The 18,655-nt window shown below is 69.5% G+C and overlaps 4 protein-coding genes across 9 annotated transcripts; 2 read left to right on the forward strand and 2 right to left on the reverse strand.

Moving 5' to 3' along the window:
• Positions 1-42: 42 nt before the first annotated feature.
• Positions 43-6,629, reverse strand: FAM193B (family with sequence similarity 193 member B). Its single transcript, XM_090020429.1, has 12 exons — positions 6,494-6,629; positions 6,198-6,345; positions 5,084-5,144; positions 4,700-4,939; positions 4,291-4,507; positions 3,924-4,133; positions 3,172-3,571; positions 2,866-3,061; positions 2,219-2,455; positions 894-1,836; positions 585-660; positions 43-446 (listed from the first exon to the last, which is right to left on the reverse strand). Exons 1-12 carry the CDS (start codon positions 6,627-6,629, stop codon positions 350-352), a joined length of 2,961 nt encoding a protein of 986 aa, XP_089876555.1. The 3' UTR covers positions 43-349.
• LOC149856043 (lateral signaling target protein 2 homolog) lies at positions 6,512-14,010 on the forward strand. 5 transcript variants are annotated; one of them, XR_016444493.1, is made up of 19 exons: positions 6,512-6,669; positions 7,203-7,343; positions 7,497-7,634; positions 7,920-8,122; positions 8,327-8,416; positions 8,581-8,670; positions 8,825-8,926; positions 9,042-9,572; positions 9,726-9,850; positions 10,016-10,120; positions 10,457-10,546; positions 10,766-10,878; positions 11,033-11,095; positions 12,040-12,224; positions 12,329-12,407; positions 12,550-12,579; positions 12,732-12,762; positions 12,853-13,027; positions 13,184-14,010. XR_016444493.1 is itself a non-coding variant. In XM_090065135.1 (18 exons), exons 1-18 carry the CDS (start codon positions 6,628-6,630, stop codon positions 13,300-13,302), a joined length of 2,604 nt encoding a protein of 867 aa, XP_089921261.1. In that variant the 5' UTR covers positions 6,512-6,627; the 3' UTR covers positions 13,303-14,010. The 5 variants fall into 5 exon arrangements, 2 of the variants coding, with proteins under 2 accessions (XP_089921261.1, XP_089921263.1); XR_016444492.1 differs by having other exon boundaries at positions 12,732-13,027; XR_016444494.1 differs by lacking the exon at positions 13,184-14,010 and having other exon boundaries at positions 12,648-12,762; positions 12,853-12,970.
• Positions 13,909-15,467, reverse strand: PRELID1 (PRELI domain containing 1). Its single transcript, XM_090065156.1, has 5 exons — positions 15,282-15,467; positions 14,958-15,183; positions 14,725-14,838; positions 14,442-14,520; positions 13,909-14,184 (listed from the first exon to the last, which is right to left on the reverse strand). The coding sequence occupies exons 1-5, from the start codon at positions 15,371-15,373 to the stop codon at positions 14,051-14,053; spliced, it is 645 nt and encodes a 214-aa protein (XP_089921282.1). The 5' UTR covers positions 15,374-15,467; the 3' UTR covers positions 13,909-14,050.
• An 86-nt stretch (positions 15,468-15,553) lies between these two features.
• On the forward strand, positions 15,554-17,865 carry RAB24 (RAB24, member RAS oncogene family). Of its 2 annotated transcripts, none has more exons than XM_090065157.1 (8): positions 15,554-15,772; positions 15,846-15,914; positions 15,984-16,062; positions 16,194-16,261; positions 16,535-16,634; positions 16,980-17,030; positions 17,252-17,314; positions 17,473-17,865. In XM_090065157.1, the coding sequence occupies exons 1-8, from the start codon at positions 15,656-15,658 to the stop codon at positions 17,538-17,540; spliced, it is 615 nt and encodes a 204-aa protein (XP_089921283.1). In that variant the 5' UTR covers positions 15,554-15,655; the 3' UTR covers positions 17,541-17,865. The 2 variants fall into 2 exon arrangements, with proteins under 2 accessions (XP_089921283.1, XP_089921285.1); XM_090065159.1 differs by having other exon boundaries at positions 15,571-15,682.
• The last annotated feature ends 790 nt before the right edge of the window (positions 17,866-18,655 follow it).

Raw genomic sequence — 18,655 nt, forward strand, 5'->3', positions numbered from 1 at the left:
TAAAAAATTAAAAAGTTCTTTATTGGATCCAGCATGGTCCTTCCCCGCGGGGTGCGGGGCAGCGCCAGGCCAGTGAGCTCCCAGCAGGGCACCGCAGAGCGCCAGGAGGAGGCAGTACCCTTATGGGCTGGGGCAGGTCAGGGCAGGGCAGGGCAGGGCAGGGCGGGGGGGGGGGGGGCAGCTGCCTATGGCCAAGGATGGGGACCCGGGGCTGCGCCAGGCTGGGGGGTGCAGTCCTGGCATTCCCGGGTTGGGGGCTCCACATTTGTGTGACAGGGAAGCCCAGGAGGTGGGGGGCACAGTGAGGCGAGTGTCTGTGGGAGGCGGGGGCGGCCGGGGCCCCCGCACCTCACTGAGCGGCACTCGAAGTGGTTTTCTTCAGGGTGAAGTTGGTCCAGTTCACAGCCACCTTCTGCCGGGTTTGCTTCGCCGAGTCCAGACAGAACCTGAGGGTGGGGGCAGCATGAGGAAGGGGCGTCCGGGGGGTCGCCCCCACCCCCAACCACTAGAGCCCAGGTGCAGGCCTGATCCCCCAGCCAGGCCTCCCCCCTGCCTCCAGCACCCTGTGCCCCGAGCCACCTCACCTCTTGAAATACTCCACTTCTCGGTCTGTCTCGTCCATCTCCACCCCATCCACATCCTTGGGCAGAAACACATCATCTGCAGGAGCAAAGCAGCACTAGGTCAGGGGCAGGACCCAGACAGCTGCCCCCCCCCGGGCAGGGTCAGCCCTGGCAGCATGGGGGAGCAGGGGCACTGCTATGCACAGGCTGACCCAGGGCACAGCTTGGGGAGCAGAGCCTGAGCCCCTGCCAGACCAGGGGGCTGGCCCTGTGGGCTGCGGCTGGGCACAGGCATGGGCCAGGCAGGCAGGGAGGGCCCTGCACACTCACCGATGGATGGGTTGGCCTTGTCCGCCTTGTTCCTGCTCTTCCGGCTCTTGCCCTTGGGCTGGGGGGAGCTGGCCAGGGCAGGGGGCTGGGCGGTCTGCCGCTCCCCGGAGGCCGCAGGGGGCAGCTGCATGGGCTCCGGCTGCTCGGCCCTGCCCTCACCCCTCTGGCCTTTCCGCTCACTGGTCCGCTCCTCGGGCCGGGGGCCGCCACAGCCCCAGCCCTGCCCCTTGCCGACTTCGCCTGGCTCCACGCTGCCGCCCCACAGGAGCTCAGAGACAGTGCTGGGCTTCGAAGGGTGCTTGGCTCCCAGCACCTGCCCCTTCGTGCCAGGGCTGTCCAGCTGGGCTGGGCCCCCCAGTACTGCCGTACCATCCCCCTTCCTCCCCGGGCCGCTCTGCCGCTTGCTTTTCCTCTGCTTGCCTCCAGCAGGTGCTGGCTCCAGTGGCTCTGGCCCCTTGGGCTCTGGGCCAGACCCGCCGCTCTCCTGGCCAGAGTCCATCGCCTTGGGGGACTGGACCCAGATCATGCGGGACAGGCTGGGCACAGCACTCAGGCGCCGCACCACACCGTTCTCAGTGGCCTCGCCCGGGTGCTCACCCCACCGGGGGCCCGGGTCATGACCCGGCACAGGGCCCAGGCTGAGCGGCGCCAGGTCGAGGCCGATGTCAGGTGGGTCGGCAGAGCCGTTGAGGTGGGCAAGCAGGCCCTTCTGCTCCAGCACGGCCGCCTTCTTGGGGAAGTCGTCCACGTCCAGGTTGAGGTCATAGACACTGAAGCTGGCGCGGATGGAGTCCTTGATCTCCTGCAGCCGGCTGCTCAGGAAGCTGTTCACCCGCTCGAGCTCCAGCTCCGGCCACTCCAGCAGCTCATCCTCTGGCCCAGCCAGGGGCCTGCGCTCCACCCGCTTCTGTGCCTCCGCCTCCAGCTGCGCCTTCTCCTTCTCCTGCAGCACAGGGCAGGCAATGCCGGGGTCAGGGCCAGAGGCACAGAGGGTGGCTATGCCCAGGGGACACGGACTGGCCTCAGGCCACAGCAAGGCAAGCGCAGGGCTCAGCACCAGGTGAGCCACTCAGGGGCCTCCCTCTCCTTGGTGCTCATGGCCTCTGCACAGCTGCCTGCCAGCTCATGCTTGGCACTACCGTCACTGCACTGGACTGGAGCCAACATTGTGGGCTGCATGAGACCTGTGCCCTGGCAGCCGGCCACAGCCACGTGCACGTGCCCAGGCCAGGCCCAGCGCAGGTCCTGCCGCAGAGCCAGGCGAGGTGGAGCACGCCATGAGGCACGGGCAGAGCCAGAGATGGGACCTCCCCAGCCAGCCTTACCTTCTTCTTCTGCTTGTGCCGGGCCCGCTTGGCGGCCTTAGCACTGTTCAGGGGCTTGGGCTCCGTGCTGTTGATGTAGTCCAGGAGCTCGTCCACATCACGGTGGTCCACGGCTGGCTCCCCTGCACCGCTGCCCGGGCCCAGCTTCTGTGGCAGCTCCTCCTTGCGCTTGGTGAGGCGGGAGCGCAGCTTCTCCCGGATCTCTGCATAGTTCCGGCTCGTTGGGGCTGCTGGGGGCTGCAGGGGGAACCCAGAGTGGTGAGCCCCAGGCAGGGGTGGGGACGCACACTGCACAGCTGGACACAGAGCCCAGTCCAAGCCCCTCCACAAGCATAGCAAGTTTGCCAGGTCAGCAGGGCCGTCACAGACCTCTGCTCCACTGGGGCTGCTCAGAGCTCAGCTGAGGAGACGTTGGGGGCTGGGACACCCCTGATCCAGAGAGCAGAGATGGGGCACCGGGTTGGAGGTGCAGCAGCAGGGCAGTGTTGGGGAGCGGACAGGCCTTTTCAGGCAGGGCATGGGGGTGGAGGAGCACGCGGAAGCCAGGCCAGCAGGCAGGCGAGCAGCAGGGCAGAGTTTGCCCAGCTCATGACCCTCCAGGCACCCCCAAGGCCGGGCAGGGCCGGGCTGGGTGCAGCCACACTCACCGCATTGTGGCCGAAGAACTCGCAGTAGCAGCAGTCGCAGAACTTCCCATCCTTCTGGGTGGTGGAAGATGAGGTGCAGGAGCTGCGCTCGGAGCTGCTGTCCTCGTCCTCGCCCAGGCCCTCATCTGCCTCACACGACTGGGGCGGGTGGCACCCGGCACCATTTGTGAACTTGTGCCCTTTGCACGAGGAGTCCCTGAGGGAGCAGGTGAGTGAGGGAGACCCTGGGAGCAGCAATAGGGGTCATGCTCCCTCCCCACGTAACCAAGTGCTCATGAGCTGCTCCCATGTCCAGGACTTGCTCACCTGTTGGCGCTGGGCAGTGGGTGGGGGGTGGCCGGCGGGATCAGGGCACCGCTGCAGTGCCCGTTGCAGGGGTGGGAGCAGCCAGAGAGCGGTGGTGGCATCTTCAGAAGGGGCATGTTGGCGGGGGGCAGGTGCGGGCTCTTGTAGGACCCCTGGCCATGCATGACGGGACCTGCAGAGGCTGGCTCAGCCACTGGCTTGGGGGCAGGCACGGGGAAGGGTGGCGCTGGTGGGGCAGTGCCCAGGGGGACGTGTGGCAGGGGGCCGAAGGGGCCTGGGTGGGCAGGCGGCTGCTTGGCAGGCGCCAGAGCCGGGGGCTGGGTGGGGAGGCCGGTGGGGCTGTTGGGCGGAGCGGTGAGGTCCGAGTGCCGGTGGTGCTCTGGGGCATGGAAGGCTTCGCCTGCGGGTGAACGGGGAGAATCAGCCCACAGCACGAGGCATCTGTGCATATACACGCTCCCTGGGCCACCCCCCCCCCCCCCCCCCACCACCCCACTCCACTCCACTCCCATTCTGCCTCCACAGCCAGTCGTGTCCCCCCACCCCCAGCTAGCTCTGCACTCTAGGCTGCAGTGGTATGGATGAGGTGGCGGGCCAGGGGCTCTCGGACTGGAGACGGAGCAGCCCAGCGCTGTGGAGGGCACAGGTGGGTCCTGCACAGCCTGCTGGCCCGGCTACAGCCACTCTGCCCCCTGCCAAGGCAGGCCTTTGCCCTGGGGGGTGAAGCATCCCTGGGAAGCACATGCACCCACCTGGTGGGGTGGGTCTCCGGCACATGCTTTTGAACTGTTTGGGCAGCACCTTGCAGAAGTCGAGTGAGGTAGGCAGAGGCGTGCCCGGGGCAGTGCTGCCGGGGGCTGGGGAGACCGCATGGCTGTAGGGACAGGCCTTGAGCCCCGGTGCCACTGTGGGGGCCTGGCTAACGCACTCTGCAGACAGGGCCAGGCCCGTGTGCTTCTCACCTGGAACAGAGTCAGCGCTAGACATGGCTCCGGCCAGGGCCAGGCCGCGGTCTCCAGCTGCTGCTCTCTGCGCTCCCCATGAAGCACAGGGCGCTGGGAGGGGCAGCGCCAAGCAAGCAGACGGCCGGACACCCTGTCCCCAGCAGCCAGGACTCACCTAGCACGGTGGGGGGCCCCGCGGGGCTGCCCTGCGCAGCTCCATTGGCATGTGGGGAGTTCCAGAGGCCTGAGAGCTTGTGGGCGGACAAGAAAGAGCTGGGGTCCCAGTCCCCTGAGTTCCCGTGGCACGAGGAGGACGAGGACGAGGACGAGGATGAGGAGTGGGAGCCGCCACCGCAGGACTGTGCCTTGCAGGACGTGCGCGACAAGGAGACCTGCGGCAACATGCATCGTGAGAGGGCTGCGCAGGCTCCCTGGACAGGGATGCCCGCAGGCACCGTGCCCTAGCGCAACCCTGAGCCAAGGCTGCTGCCCCAGCCCCAACCCTCAGCTGGGACCCTCACTCCAAAGCCACCCGCAGACCTCAGGGAACGCCCGCCCGACAGCAGTGCCTGCCCAACACCTACCGCCAGTGCCTGCTCCTGCACCGCCCGCCGCTCCTCTTCCTCCACGCTCTTGCGGCAGCTCTGGCAGATCCACAGAGGCATCTCCCCCAGCAGGTTCTGCACCAGGGCTGGCACGAAATCTGGGGGCAGCCGCTCGCCCGGGGACACCAGCCCATTGTGGGACGGGCCGCCCCAGTCCTTGCGCTCCCGGTGGCAGAGCAGGCAGCACGTCTGCACTGACTGGCTGGCGGTGGGCAGCACCTGTGCGGGGACACGTGGCATCACTCGCCGTGCGGGGCAGGCCCAGCCATGCACAGGGCTGAACCCTTGGGACCCGGGGGCCTGAACGGCCCTGCCCACCCCTTCCCGAAAGCCAGCTCGTGGCTGCCTGCTGACAACACCCACCTCCTGCCGCGTGCAGAGCTGCCAGCAGGTGCCCGAGCACAAGGCGTGACCCCAGGGGTGCCTACAATGCCGGGAGAGGGGGTGCAGAGGGAATCCCAGGTGTGGGCAGGCAGCCTAGACCCCTTGCCAGCCCCAGCCCCAACCCCTGCCCCGTGCATCCCGCTGACAACAGCCTGGGCCGCGGCCTTTGTTCAGCAGATGGAGAGGCATGGCGACGGGAGGCAGAGCAGGGCGCAGCCCCACGCTGGGCGTCCCCCTGCATGGCCTGGCGCAGCTGGGGACAGCCTGCTGGCCATGGAGCGGGAGCCGGGCAGCTGCTGGGGGGTCCCATTGTCTGCCCAGAGCGGCGGTGGCCGCGGAGCAGATGGCGGCTCCCCGCCTCAAGGTGAAGCGGAGGTCAGAGGCTACAGGGAGGGAGCAGGCGGCAAAGCCTGGCCCTGGGGGCTGCGGTGGGGAAGGGGCCCTCCCCAGCGCGCCAGCATCGCGCCCAGCGCAGGCGGCACCAGGAGGCTGCAGAGCAGCGAGCACGGGAGGCTGCCAGGGCCCCCGCGCCGCACGGAGCAGGCAGCCCGGCCCCACCGGCTGCCTCCGGGGGCCGTGGCGGCAGCAGCTGCAGGCCTGTCCCGGCGCACAGTGCTGCGGCCTGGCCCGGGGGGCGGCGAGGGGCAGCCTGTGCGGCTCCACGGGACTCGGGGCCAGCCGGAGCCCCCGCCGCCCCGCCCTCTCGGCAACCGCCGGCAGAGACGGGCGCTGCCGGGGGTCCCCGGCGCCCACCGGCTCCCCGGGCCTGGCGAGCGGGTCGGCACGGCGGCTGGACGCGGCTGCCGGCGCCGCAGGCCTCGCAGGCGCGCCCGGGGAAGCTCCGCGCGCAGGACGGGCGAGCGGGGGCGCCGCCGGGGTGGGCTCCCGCCCGGGCCCGGCCGCGCCGCACCCGCCGTCCCGCGGGCAGCGCCGGGCCGCGGGAGGGCGGGTCTCCCGGCCGGGCGCACGTGGCTGACAGCCCGAGGGGCCCCGGCCCGGCCCCGCCCCGCCCCGCCCCGCCCCGCCCACAGCCCCGCGGCCGGGCGCCCCCGCGGGCTGGTGCGGGCGGGGGGGGCGGGGCGCACGCGGGTACCTGCGGGGCTCGCGCGGGCTCGGCGCCGCCTGACGCGGCCGGGGCGGGGGCGGGCTCGGGGGGCGCGGGCGGGTCCGGGGGCGCGGCGCCCCGCTCGCGCTCCCGGCCCGGCCCGGGGCCGCCGCCGCCGCCCGCCGCCCGGTTCCGCCTGCGGGTCATCGCGCCGCCGCCGCCGCCGCCAGGACAACAGGCAACATGGCGGCGCCCCCGCCCCGCGCCGCCCCGCCCCGCCCCGCCGCCGCCGCCCGGCCCCCGCGCAGCGCCTCCCGCGGCCGGAGGCGGCGCCGCAGCCGCACGCGCGGGGCGGGGCGGGGCGGGGCGGGGCGGGCGCCCGCTCGGGGCGGTGGGCTGTGCCCGGGACGCGCGGCGGGGGCGGGGAGGCGCCGCCCCCGGGACGTGCCAGGCGCGGAGCGGGCCGGGCGGACTCGCCATGCTGCCCGCAGCCGTGCGCCGGTGGCTGCAGCGGCCCAAGGTGAGGGTGGGCGGCGGCGCGGGGCCCCGGCTCGTCCGCGCCCCGGGGACCCCCGCGGCGGGGCCCCCGGGCGGGGCCCTGCGGAGCGCCGCGCTGCCGGGAAGGGGCCGGGCCCCGCCACTGCGGTGCTGCGCGCTTCCCCCCTGGTGCCCGCTGGGGCTGGGGCCGCCGGGCTGACGCACGGGGCGCGGCCCCAGCCGGGGTTGCTGCCTCCTCCGGTAGCCGGGACAGCTCACACCCGCCGGTGCATCCGGGAAGCGGAGGCCCTGGGAGGAGCCGCCCTTGGGGCAGAGCCCGGCCGCTCCCATCCCGTCACCGCCTGCGCGGGGCTGCTGGCTCGGGGCGCCGGGCAGCTTCTGCGGCCCGGGGCACCTCGCCTCCCCCCGGCCAGGCCGGCGGCCTTCGCGTGGGGCCCGGCCCAGCGCGGGCTCTGAGCGCCGTGGCCGGGCCGCATCGCCCTGCCGCTCTGGGGCCGTGGCTGTCCTGCTCCTCTGCCGGCCTCGGGTGACAGCGCCGTGTCCCCGTGCCCCCAGCGCTCTGACCCGCGGCTGCTGGCCCAGTTCTTCCACGCCGATGAGCAGGTGACCCGGGTGGTGACGGAGATGAACTGCCTGGACGCGGAGATGGACCCGCAGCAGTACCTGGCACTGCTCAGCCAGCTGCACCTCAGCCAGGTACCCGGGGCGGCGTGGGGCCAGGGCAGGAGCGGGGGCCCCGGCCGTCCTGGCTGAACGGGCCAGCCCAGGGCTGCGGGAGGCAGCGGTGCCATGTCGCGCTAGCCCAGGGCTGGGCGGTGCTGCAGCCTGACAGCGGTGCCCCTCGCCCAGGTGCGCCTGCTCACCGTGCTCCAGCGCATCATGGATGAGTGCATCCCCACGGCGCGGCACAGCCGCGACTACCACGCCAAGTTCCCGGAGGAGCTGCTGGCCGACGACCTGGGCAACCACCTGCTCTTTGCAGCTGAGGTCGGCCCAGACCGGGGGGGAGGGGAGGGGAGGGGAGGGGAGGGGTGTCCAGTCCTGTCCTACAGCGAAGGGCTCGTTCTGGGGCTGCCTGCAACCTGTGACGCCTGGAAAAGCTGTCCCTCCCCCTGCATTGCACGGGCCTTGCATGGGCAGACCCCCGGCCAGCCCTGAATGAGTCCTTGTGCAGGGGTGCCCAGGGTGGGGGGCGCATGGTGCTGCCCCAGGCGGGTGCAGGGGGTCTGGGCTACACCCCGGGATCTGACCCGCCCCACGCTCTCCCTGTAGTGCCTGGTGGCTGGCACCTTCCTGGAGCTGGACGTGGCCGAGGGGCAGCACCTGCGCCCGCTGGCCAGGACCCTGCTGCGCAGCCTGGAGCTGGTGCGGGTGCTGCTGCGGGAACAGAGCCTGAGCCAGGCTGGGCCCTACCCAGAGTCCGTGCAGGCTGCACTGGTCCGGTTTGATGTGCTCTTCGCCGAGTTTGAACTGAGGTAGGCACAGCTCTGGGGGGCTCCTCCACCCCGGCCTGGGTCCCAGCCTCCTCTTGCAGCCCAGGGCACCTAGACACCTCCTGGGTAGCATCCTGTGGTGCTGGGGATCCCGACAGGGAGGCTCAGGCAGGGCGGGGGGCATTGCTCCCAGGTCATGGGCTCTGGGGCAGGCAAGCTGGGCATCACGGGGCCTGTTCCCTTCAGCTACGTGTCCTCACTGGTCACGGTGAAGTCGCCAGAGGAACTCTACAAGCAGCAGGAGATCGTCGTGCTTTTCTGCGAGACGGTGCAGAGGTGAGAGGCCACAGTCTAGGCAACAGCTCTGGCTCTGGATGGCTGCAGGGCAGGGGTCCCGGGCAGGAGAGCAGAGTGCAGCGCTGGCCCCTGTGCCCAGCAGCTCTTTGCACCCCCACGGCGCCCCCTCCCCCAGACAACTAAGGCCCCCTAACCTGCTGCAGGGCCCTGAGACTCGGGTACCTGACGCAGGAGATGATTGATCAGTACGAGCCGCTGCTGATGTTCACCATTCCCCGCCTGGCCATCATCAGGTGGGCCCAGGGCAGGGCCGGTGGGGAAGGGTGTGCGGGGGCAGCCTGGCAGGCACCTGGCTTGGTCCACCGGACTCCGGGGGGCTGAGGGGGCAGGGAGCTCTTGGGCTCAAGCCACCATTGGAGCTACTGCCCCGTCACTCCCTGCCTGCAGCGGGCTCCTGATCTACCCCGAGGGGCCACTCAGCCTGGAGCGGCAGCCCGAGGAGATGTCCAGGGTCTTCAGCCCCTTCTATGTCCTGTTGAGAAAGATCAGGTGGGTGAGGCGGGGGCACAGGGCTCCAGGTTCGTGCAGAGCAATGTGCTGCTGGGCAGAGCGGTGGGACCCTCTGCAGAGCCCAGGGCCCTCACACCTGCCTTGGCCCCTTCAGGGACCTGCTGCGGGCGCTGTCAGCTGAGGAGCTGTCCCTGCTGGAGAGAAGCCTGTGCGCCGCGCAACTGGAGGAGCCCTGCGCTGCTGCTCTGCCTCAGCCCCAGCCCCTGCCCCCCCCACCTGGCCCTGCTCCCCCGCAGGCTGCCGGGGGCCCTGGCACCGCATTGGGGTGCTGGGCGAGGCCAGGGGCAGGCTGCAATGTGGGTGTCCCAGGGGGGCCAGCGCTTGGGGGCACGGAGCGGGGCCTGCCTCACCTCCACAGGCCTCCTCCGAGTGCCTGTCCTGGTAACCTGACTACCACCTGTGACACCCCAGCACTGCTGGTCCCTGCCCCAGCCATGCCCAGCACAGGCTGGGATGCCCAGGAACCGCAGCCCCAGCTCCTGCCCGTGGCCTTTGGCCAGGCACCCAGGGCAGAGCAGTGCTGGGGACCCCATACCCACTCCCCGGCTGAGGGGACCAACCTGGGCCAGACCCCAGCTCTTCCTCCGTTGCCATGCAGTGACCGAGGCCCTGTTGCCTGCAGTGGGTAGGTGGCCACAGGCAATGGGTGGGCAGCTGCTCCTGGGCGGCTTCCCCTGGGGGACCGGCACCAGAGTGTCCGAACTGCCTGATCCTTGGGGGCTGCTCCAGGTTGGATTGTGCTCCAGGGCCAGGCCCTTTACCTCTCTCCTCCACACAGGCCCCCAGGCAGCAAGCATGTCTGCGCACCTCCTGGCACAGTGCCGCACACCCGGCGGGCAGAGCTCCGCTCCCGCTACAGCAGCACCTGGGACATGATCCACACGCTCTTCGTCTGCATCTCAGGTAAGTGCTGGGCACAGACACTGGGCTCTCCCAGCATGGGACCAGACTGCCCGCTGCGGGTGAGGGCTTGGGGACCTGCCGAGCCTGGGAGCTTGTGGCTCTGCAGCCCCCGCTGCACCGCAGGCCTGCCTGCCAGCCCCGCCGGACGCTGCGCTCTTCCCGCAGGGGTGGCCGACCAGCTGCAGACCAACTTTGCCAGCGACCTGCGGAGCATCCTTAGGACCGTGTTCACCATTGTGATGTCCCAGCCTGAGGTGCCAGGCGCCGGCTGTGAGTGTCTGCTCTGTGCGGGTGGCCGGGCCAAGCAGGGATTCTTGCAGCTGGCCCTAGGCTGGATCCCAGCACTTGATGCTGCAGCCCGGTCCCTGTGCCTGGGTAGGGGCAGGGCCTGCCCTGGGGTCACCTTTCAGTGCAGGCGGGGCTGGCACCTGGGGTCCCTGCAAGCTACCCTGCGGGATGAGAGCCTTCTGTGCCCTGGCGCTACCAGGGCCCGGGTAGGGTCTCAGTACCCAAGCAGGGACAGGGTGGCAGGAAGCAGCCCCTGGAGTGGCCTGAGGTGGGGTGCAGAGTGAGCCTGCATGGTGCTAACACCCCCTCCGCCCCCAGCCATGGACAAGGAAGGTGACACGTGCCTGGCAGAGACTGGCCCCCGCATACCCAAGTGCAGCCTGTGCTCCACCAGCCACGAGGGAACAGGTGAGAGGGGCAGGGTACTGCTGGAAAGCCCCTGTGCTTGCCCTGGGGCCACCCCTCCCTGCCCCCGGCTCGGCTGGTCTGAGTGGCTTTGGGGATCATCGCGCATCGCGCCCCTCCAGCACACCCAAGTGACCCGGCCAAGCAGGGGGCATGTGCAGCTGGGTCCTAGCTCAGGGCCACTCCTCCGCCTGGTTCCTCATGGTGCCCATCCTTCCCCAGGCACCACCAGGCTGCCGCGGTGGGTGCCAGACAGTACCTGCAGCCAGTGCTCTGCCTGCCACGCGCCCTTCACCCTGCTGCGCCGGCGGCACCACTGCCGCAACTGCGGGAAGGTAGGAGCCCAGGGCACCGCGACTGGACAGGGCCCACTCCCTCCTGCGAGGGCAGAGGGGCCCGCAGGGCCGTGCCGGTGGGAGGGGCGGCGCTGGGCAGTTGTGGGACGATGCCGGGCTACCAGGCACTGCTCACCTCTGCCTCCCTTGGCAGATCTTCTGCGCCCGCTGCTCCCTGCACACGGCGCCGCTCCCGCACTATGGACAGCCGAAGCCGGTGCGCGTCTGCACCCACTGCTACACCATGCACCTGTCGCCCACCACCCGACCCTGCCACCCGTAGCCACGTGCCCCCCACCACGGGAGCCCACCAGGCTGCCCCACCACTGGCAGCCTGACCCTGCTTGGGCCCTGGGTGCGCCAGACCTGCTGCAGCGCCGTGGGCTCTGGGGCCCCAGCTCAGACCCATGTTCACCACTAAAGCCCCAGGGAGGCAGCAGCTGTGCTCGAGGCAGCCCCGGGCCCGCGTGGCACTGGAGGGCCTCGCAACCTGGTGCTGGCGCTGGGGACGCTGGCTGGGCTCCAGCACCGAGCCTAGACGCCTGGAGGCCCGGGCGCACTTCTGTTCTTGGCCCCATTCGCCAGAGACAACGATGATAATAATAATCAGATAACGGAAAAAACCTTATCACTTCCGAGCCCCCTTTCTGCCCTTGCCCAGACAGCCGCCCGGTTCACCCGAGTCCGGCCCTGCCGGGCTCCCACCTCCGACCGCTCCGGGCCTGCGGCTCCGCTTGTGCTGCTTCCCCGCGCGGTGCCGGGCCGGCCAGAGGCTGCGGCGGAGGGGCATCCCGCGGGGCCTGGCTGCGCGCGCAGGGACGCGGCGCCCGCGCTGGGGGCTGGAGAGAAGCCGCCCTCCCCCCGGGCACTTGCCAAGCTGCCGGCGGCGCGGGGCCGTGACAGGGCTGAGTCAAGCGGCGACCCCGAGCCCGGCGGACACCGCCCCGACACCTCGCGCTGCTGCCCCCGGGGCCGGGCCGGGGCAGCACCGGGAGTCCCCGCGGGAGGGCGCCGTGCTCGGCCCGGGCGCGGGGGGCGTGCACTGCACGGAGGCGTGGTCTATCGGGGCGCGGCGGGACGTCAGAGAAGGGCGGGGCCTGACAGCCGGACCCGCCCCCTGCTCGGATTCAAATTTGAAGCCCGGCTCTTTCCCGCCCGAAGTTGTTGTCAAGGGGCGGTGACGACCCGCGGCCCCGGCCAATCGCGGCGCGGCTCGGCGCTGGCCCCGCCCCCGGGCCCGGGCGGTTACCGGACAGCGAGCGGAGCTGCCATGGAGGCGCCGGGGGGGCCCGGCCCCATCGCCGTGCTGCTGCAGGCGGCCGCCTACCTGGAGCGCCGCGACCGAGGTGCGGCGGCGGCGGCGGCGGCCCGGGAGTGATCCGGGGGGTGGTCCCCGCGGGAGGGGTCCCGGGGCGCGGGTCCCGGGCGCTGACCCCGCCGTGTGTTGCAGAAGCGGAGCACGGCTACGCCTCGCCCCGGTCGTGGCAGCCCTGCCGCCCCCCCCAGCGCCGCGCCGCGGCCGGTGCCAGGTAGGCGGCTGGAGGGTCCCGGCGGCCCCCCCTCCCCTCCCTTCCCCTCCGCCGGGCTCCGGGCGCGGCCGCCCCAGGCCCAGGGCCCGGCCGGGGTGGAGGCCCGGGCCCCGCGGCTCAGCTCTGCCCGCTCCCCCCGCAGGTCCGTGCACAAGGAGCTGGAGCAGCACAGGTAGGTGACAGGTGGGGCGGGGCGGGCGGGCGCGCAGGAGCCCCCGTGACCAGCGCTGCCCCGGGCAGGAGGGCGCAGCTCCGGCGCTGCCTGCAGCAGCTGCGGCAGCAGGTTCCTGGCGCTGAGGAGAGCTCCCGGCACACCACCCTCAGCCTCCTGCACTGGGCCCGGCTGCACATCCAGGTGAGGGCCCCCTCCCCCGTCCCGGGCGGGCAGGAGCGGGAGGCCCGGCGAGAGGGGAGCGTCTAACCCTGCTTCTGCCGCGGCCTGAAGAAGCTGGAGGAGCAGGAGCAGGGGGCCCAGAGGCTGAAGGACCAGCTGCAGCATGAGCAGCGGAGCCTGCAGCGGCGGCTGGAGCAGCTGGTGCCAGGTGCTGGTGGCGAGCGCACAAGGGCCAACAGCCTGGACTCCTCCGCACTGTCCTCAGAGCGCTCCGACTCCGACCACGGTCAGTGGCAGCGGGGCCCAGCCCCCTTCCCCCCCCCAGGCAGACACTTACCCCAGCACCTCAGAGCACCTGGACCCCTGAGGGGTGGTCTGAGCAGGGCAAGTCCCACCCCGGCACTCCTGGCAGGACCTGTCAAGACTTTGCCTCCCCTCACAGAGGATGCAGAGATCAACGTGGAAATGACTGTGTTCGACAGCAGTGAGGGGGACGTGCTGGCCCGCTTCAGTGCTGGCAGGGAGCACAGCTACTCCAGCATCCATCGCACATGGCTATGACGGCACCCAGCCAGGCTGCCACAGCCTGAGCCCAAGAAGCCCTCATCCAGATGTGCACGCAGCCCCCAGCTTCCTCGCCCACCACCCTGCTGGGCCCAGGAGGAGACCTGAAGACCTACCAGACACTTCCCCTGGAGCAGCGTGGGCCCCCCCTGCACATGCCCCACCACTCAGGCATGTGGTGGGAGGAACCTGCCCCTGCTTTCAACCGCTGCCAGCTGCCAGGACTGAGCTGCACGGCTCTGATGGCCACGGTGCGCTAAGGGGGAGGGAAGAAAGTGGGGGCTCCTGCTCTGGGTGGCAGGAACTGGAACCACTTCAGAAAATGCTGCCCTGCAAGCAGCAGTGATGCTCCATGCCCTGTCAGGCCTTGTCTGCTCACACAGGGCCAAGTGCCAGCAGGGGTGGTGGGCACCCAAGCACCTCCCTTCTGCAGCCAGGACATTGGCTCCCTGTTCCTGCTGTATTCAGCAAAGCCAGCATCTCCTGGAGAGCTGCACCTGCTATCACAGCCCCAGCCCTCGCCCCCCCTAACTTGCTGGTGTCTGGCCCTGGCCCTGGCCGCCACGTGGACCTGTGCTACCAGCCAGGCCCAGCCAAAATAAGTCCCAGGGAGTTGAAGGTTTAATGATAATTACATCTCAGGAAGGTGCTCTCCACCACTGATTGTCAGACTTGTCCAGCATTGATTAAAAAATATAAAATCTACGGAGGTCATGTCTGGGGGGAGGGGCTGGTGGAGCTGCGCTCACACGTACTGCTTCTTGGTGGCTGCCTTGCTGGCCAGGTCCTTGGCTTTCTCCGTAGCTGCTAAGGCGGTCTCCTTGGCCTTCTCTGTTGCCTGCTTTGCAGTCTCCACCAGTGTTTTGGATGGAGCTTCCCCTGCAATGAGTCACTGACCTGTAACACCCTATGGGCCCAGGTGCCCCTGCCCCCAGAGGGCAGGGACAGCTTCCCCTATGCACTGGGAGGGCTGAGTAACTCCCTGCCCTGACAGTGCAGGTTTCACCACCCAGGCCGGCAGAGCTGGTGCTGCAGCAGGCAAAGCCGCTCCCGCAGTGTGGCAAGCGCCAGGGTGAGAGACAAGGGCAGCAACAATCCACATGCCCAGCCGGTAACAACCCTGCCTACACACGCACCTTGGATCCTAGCCAGTGCGTACTCGAAGCCCTTGGTGCTCTTGGTCACGTTGCTCTTGAACCGGGCAAGGCCGAACTCCTACAACAGGAGATGCTGTGAAGCTGCAGCTCGGACCCAGTGGTCCCAGGAGCAGATCAGCTGTCCAAGTGCTTCTTGCCCCATCCTACCGGGGCTGTCTGGGTGGCACGCCAGGCTCCTTGTGGGGGGGGGGGGGCCACACCAGGTGCCAGGAGCAGCTGGGACACGTTCCTGCCGGGCATGGGGGACCCTGGGAACACTGACCTGGACAGCCCGGGAAATGCCAAAAAGGCTGGAGGAAATCCAGGCTTCCCGCTGCACCTCCGTCCAGCCGCTGTTCTCTGGGTTCACACGGTAAACGCAGTGCTCTTCCACCACCTGCCAGGGAGGGAGAGAACGGCACAGCGTGAGCCCTGACCGTGGCTCCAGCCCCATCCCAGGGGTGGGAGCCCTTCCTTCCCCAGGCAGACACCCCCCAGCCCCGCCCAGCCGCCCACCATCAGGCGCGCGTGGTTGATGTTCCAGGTGAAGGTGGTCATGGTCCGGTTCTGGGGGTCCACGATGGAGTCCTCCAGGATGTACACCGAGTGCGCCACGTTGGCGGGGAAGAAGCGCTCGGCCCAGCGCGGCATCCTGTTGGTCTTGGTCAGGAGCCGCCGGGAGAGCAGCTTCTGGTCCGGCGTCACCTCCCGGTGCACGATGTCTTCAGTCAGCACGTGCTTGCTGTGGGGGCAGGGAGCATCAGGGGGGCCCGGCCCGTCCCGGCCCCAGCGCTCCAAGGAGCGGCGGCCGCGCCCCGCCCCGCCCCGGCCCCGCCGCACCTGTAGGGGTTGGGGTAGCGCTGCCAGAAGGCGGCGAAGACTTGGTCCCAGGGCCCCTTGAGCACGCCCGTGCTGGCGCAGTGCTTGCCCATGGCGCCGCCTCAGGCCGGGCCCACCGCTCCCGCGCCCCGCGCCCGCCCCCGCCCCGGCCGCGCAGCGCCCGCCATGCGGCAACAGCGTCCCCACAGCAGCTTCCGGAGCCGCTCGCCCTCGTGACCGGAAGGGCCGAGGAACACTTCCGCTCCCGCGCCCCACTTCCGCTCCGGCGTCACGTGCTTCCGGAGTCCAGCCCCGAGCTGAGCCGGCTGGGCAATGGCGCGCGGCTGAGCGGGTCCGGGTCCCGCTCCTGCTCCCGGCCCCGGCCCGGCGGCAGCATGAGCGGCCCGCGCGTGGACGCCAAGGTGGTGCTGCTGGGCAAGGAGTACGTGGGCAAGACCAGCCTGGTGGAGCGCTACGTGCACCAGCGCTTCCTCGTGGGGCCCTACCAGAACGTGAGTGCTGGCCACCCCCCCCCCCCCACTCACCCCCCCCCCCCCCGTGCTTCCCCTCTCCCTCCTCTTGTAGACCATCGGCGCTGCCTTCGTGGCCAAGGTCATCGCCGTGGGGGACCGGGCCGTGACGCTGGGCATCTGGGTGAGTGGGCCCGGCCGGGGGGGTGGGGCGCGGGTGTGGAGCTGCAGCTGACCCTGACCCCGCCCGCAGGACACGGCAGGCTCGGAGCGCTATGAGGCCATGAGCCGCATCTATTACCGCGGGGCCAGGGCAGCCATCGTGTGCTACGGTAAGGGGACCAGTCTGTCCCGGGGGGCGGCCAGGCCCTGCCCTGCCGGCTCCCGCGGGGGGCTCCTGTGCCCAGCAGGTCCTGATCTGTGGTGCGTGGGGTGGGCGGTGTCCGACTCTTCCCTCCGGCAGATCTCACGGACAGCAGCAGCTTCCAGCGCGCCAAGTTCTGGGTGAACGAGCTGCAGAACTTCGAGGAGGTGAGTGGGGGCGGGGGCGCTTCCCCTTTGGGAGCCGTCGAGGGATTTCCCATCCTCCGAGAAGCTATTTCCTCAAGCTGTTGGGCAGTAGGTTCCTCAAGTGCCGGCCCCAGCTTCCTCCCTGCCGGCTGTGCCCCGGGTACCTGTGAGGGGGTGCTAATTCCCCTTCCCCGTGCACCGCAGCCCCAGGGGCTCCCCAGTGTGGGGGTGTTTGCCGTGGCTCCGTGCCTGGGTGCGGTGCATGGCTGATCCCCCGCTCCCTGCTTGGCCCAGAACTGCCGCATCTACTTGTGCGGCACCAAGAGCGACCTACTGGAGGAGGACAGGCGCCGGCGTGGGGTCGACTTCCATGACGTGCAGGACTACGCGGATGGTAGGTCCTGTCTCGGTCATGGCTCCTTTGCTCCTTCCACTGGGCATGGATCTTCTTTCAGGCCTTGGATCGATGTCTGCTTCATGCTGGTCAGGTGCAGCTTGGGGACCTGCCTGGTTCTGGTCCAGGTGGAAATGGGCCCTAGCGGGTGCTGGCCTTTGCGTCCACCTGTGTGGCAGGAATGGCTCTGGGGCTGGCGGTCCCTTGGGGGCAAGCCCTCAGCCACGCTGTGTTTGCTTGGGTTAGTGGGGGACAGGGCCAGCTGGGAAAGGGGGTGGGGGGGGCCGTGGTAGTTCCTGCCCTGTGGCCCACGCTTCTCAGGTACTCGCCTGTCATCTTCCTCAGAGATTAAGGCCGAGCTCTTCGAGACCTCCAGCAAGACAGGCCAGAGCGTGGGTGAGTGATCGCTTCTCCATGGAGCCGCAGCTGGAGCCAGGCCGGACCCTTCCCTCTAGAGTGGCCATGCAGATCAAGGACTTAGTGCTGCCCCATCTCTCGGTTCCTGGGCACAGAGCTCTGACTGGGTTGTGGGCATGATGCAGCCTCCTCCTTGGCCAGGACCCTGGGGCTGGTAGGGGGTGGGGGGCATGGCTGGGCCTGACTCTTTCTTGTCTCAGATGAGCTGTTTCAGAAGGTAGCAGAGGACTATGTGCGCTTCACTGCCTTCCAGCTGATGACAGGTGAGTGGGGGGAGAGGCATCTCTTGCTCTTCAACAGGCACAGGTCTGGTGTGGCAGCGTGGAGCCTTCTGCTCCCACAGTCTCTGCTTGGGGGCAGCTCCCATCGGCTGTGGGCCACGGCTGGCGGGGCACCCTCCTCACTGCTCCTTCTCTTGCAGAGGAAAAAGGAGGCGTCGACCTGAGCCAGAAGAGCAGCCCCTACTTCTACAGCTGCTGCCACCACTGAGCCGGAGCAACACCCCTGCTCCTTGTGCTGGCCTGGTTTTAGCTGTGGGGCTGCAGAGACAGGGCCCTAGCTTGGCCCGGCCTGGCCCTCTGCTCCGAGCACTGGACAGGGACATGGTTGGGATGCTGGAGGGGACATAGCTCTGCTCTTGCTGCAGGACCCTGTGGCCATGGGTCTCCTGCTGCTGCCTGCTCCACGGCTGCATCCCCACCTAGCTCCTCCCGGCACAGGCTGCGCTGGCTGGCACTGCACCCTGGGCCCATGTGGATTGTCTCAACTTCTGTTAAGTTATAGAAATGTAAATAAAGTGCGTTGCGGTATGTGAGATGGCAGCGCTGGGCTTGCTGTGCTGGGACCAGGCTGGTGGCCTGAGGCCTTGGGGAGCGAGTGTAGGGATGGGGCAGGCAGGGGCCTTCTGGCTCCTCTGCCCATAGCAGGATCGGGGAGAAACCCCTGGTGTGAGCCCAGGAGGGGCCCAGACTGGCTGGGCTGAGAGTCCTGCAGGCAGCCTTACTCCTGCCTGTGCTGCTCTTAGCAGCAGGGAGCTCTGCTTCAGGCCTGGCCCTGGCCTTGCATGCACCTCCTTCAGCTCCTGCATCCTCCTGACCTCTTAGAGCCCTTCTGGCTTGGGTGCTGGAGAAGTGCTCCTGTTCCTGGAAGGCGCCTGGCGCTCTGCCCTGCCACGTCTGAGCAGCTATCTGTGACAGTCCTGAGGTCCTGCCAAGCTAGCAGGTGTATCCTGATGCAGGGGGAGGGGACAGTTGCTGCTGTGAGCACCCCTGCACCAGGGAGAGAACCAGAGCCCTGAGGCCTCCAGCCTAGGTCACCCAGGGGCACTATCTGTTGACCCTGCGGTGGAGGGGGAAGGTATACTTGCCCGTCAGGCGGCTGCAGCTACCCAGGGCAGATGGGTAGATTTCCCATGTGGGAAACCCCTGCTTGCTGCAAGCACCCCTTACCCTTTGCTCCCCCTCATGGGCAGAGGGGCCTGCATGCTACAGGGTAGTAGCTGGGGTGCACCAGCCCTTTCCTTTGCCCTGGCTGCTCAAATCTCTCAGCCTTGTGGGTTGTGTGCTGCGGGGAGGCAGGGACTCTGCACCTCAGCTTCCTGGAGT

The sequence above is a fragment of the Crocodylus siamensis genome, chromosome 10 (genome assembly GCF_052110815.1).
Source record: "Crocodylus siamensis isolate JL-2025a chromosome 10, ASM5211081v1, whole genome shotgun sequence".
Classification (NCBI taxonomy): Eukaryota; Metazoa; Chordata; order Crocodylia; family Crocodylidae; genus Crocodylus; species Crocodylus siamensis.

Coding starts and splice junctions, on each gene's coding strand:
- LOC149856043 (XM_090065135.1), top strand. CDS start 6,628: ATGCTGCCCGCAGCCGTGCGCCGGTGGCTGCAGCGGCCCAAG. Junction 10,121..10,456: donor TGAGGTGCCAGGCGCCGGCT/GTGAGTGTCTGC, acceptor CTCCGCCCCCAG/CCATGGACAAGGAAGGTGAC. Junction 12,225..12,328: donor CCTGGAGCGCCGCGACCGAG/GTGCGGCGGCGG, acceptor CGTGTGTTGCAG/AAGCGGAGCACGGCTACGCC.
- FAM193B (XM_090020429.1), bottom strand. CDS start 6,629: ATGGCGAGTCCGCCCGGCCCGCTCCGCGCCTGGCACGTCCCGGGGGCG. Junction 5,145..6,197: donor AGCCCGCGCGAGCCCCGCAG/GTACCCGCGTGC, acceptor CCGGCATTGTAG/GCACCCCTGGGGTCACGCCT. Junction 1,837..2,218: donor GGCACAAGCAGAAGAAGAAG/GTAAGGCTGGCT, acceptor CCTGTGCTGCAG/GAGAAGGAGAAGGCGCAGCT.
- PRELID1 (XM_090065156.1), bottom strand. CDS start 15,373: ATGGGCAAGCACTGCGCCAGCACGGGCGTGCTCAAGGGGCCCTGGGAC. Junction 14,521..14,724: donor GCATTTCCCGGGCTGTCCAG/GTCAGTGTTCCC, acceptor CTCCTGTTGTAG/GAGTTCGGCCTTGCCCGGTT. Junction 14,185..14,441: donor CGCACTGGCTAGGATCCAAG/GTGCGTGTGTAG, acceptor GACTCATTGCAG/GGGAAGCTCCATCCAAAACA.
- RAB24 (XM_090065157.1), top strand. CDS start 15,656: ATGAGCGGCCCGCGCGTGGACGCCAAGGTGGTGCTGCTGGGCAAGGAG. Junction 15,915..15,983: donor CCGTGACGCTGGGCATCTGG/GTGAGTGGGCCC, acceptor CCCCGCCCGCAG/GACACGGCAGGCTCGGAGCG. Junction 17,315..17,472: donor TGCCTTCCAGCTGATGACAG/GTGAGTGGGGGG, acceptor CTTCTCTTGCAG/AGGAAAAAGGAGGCGTCGAC.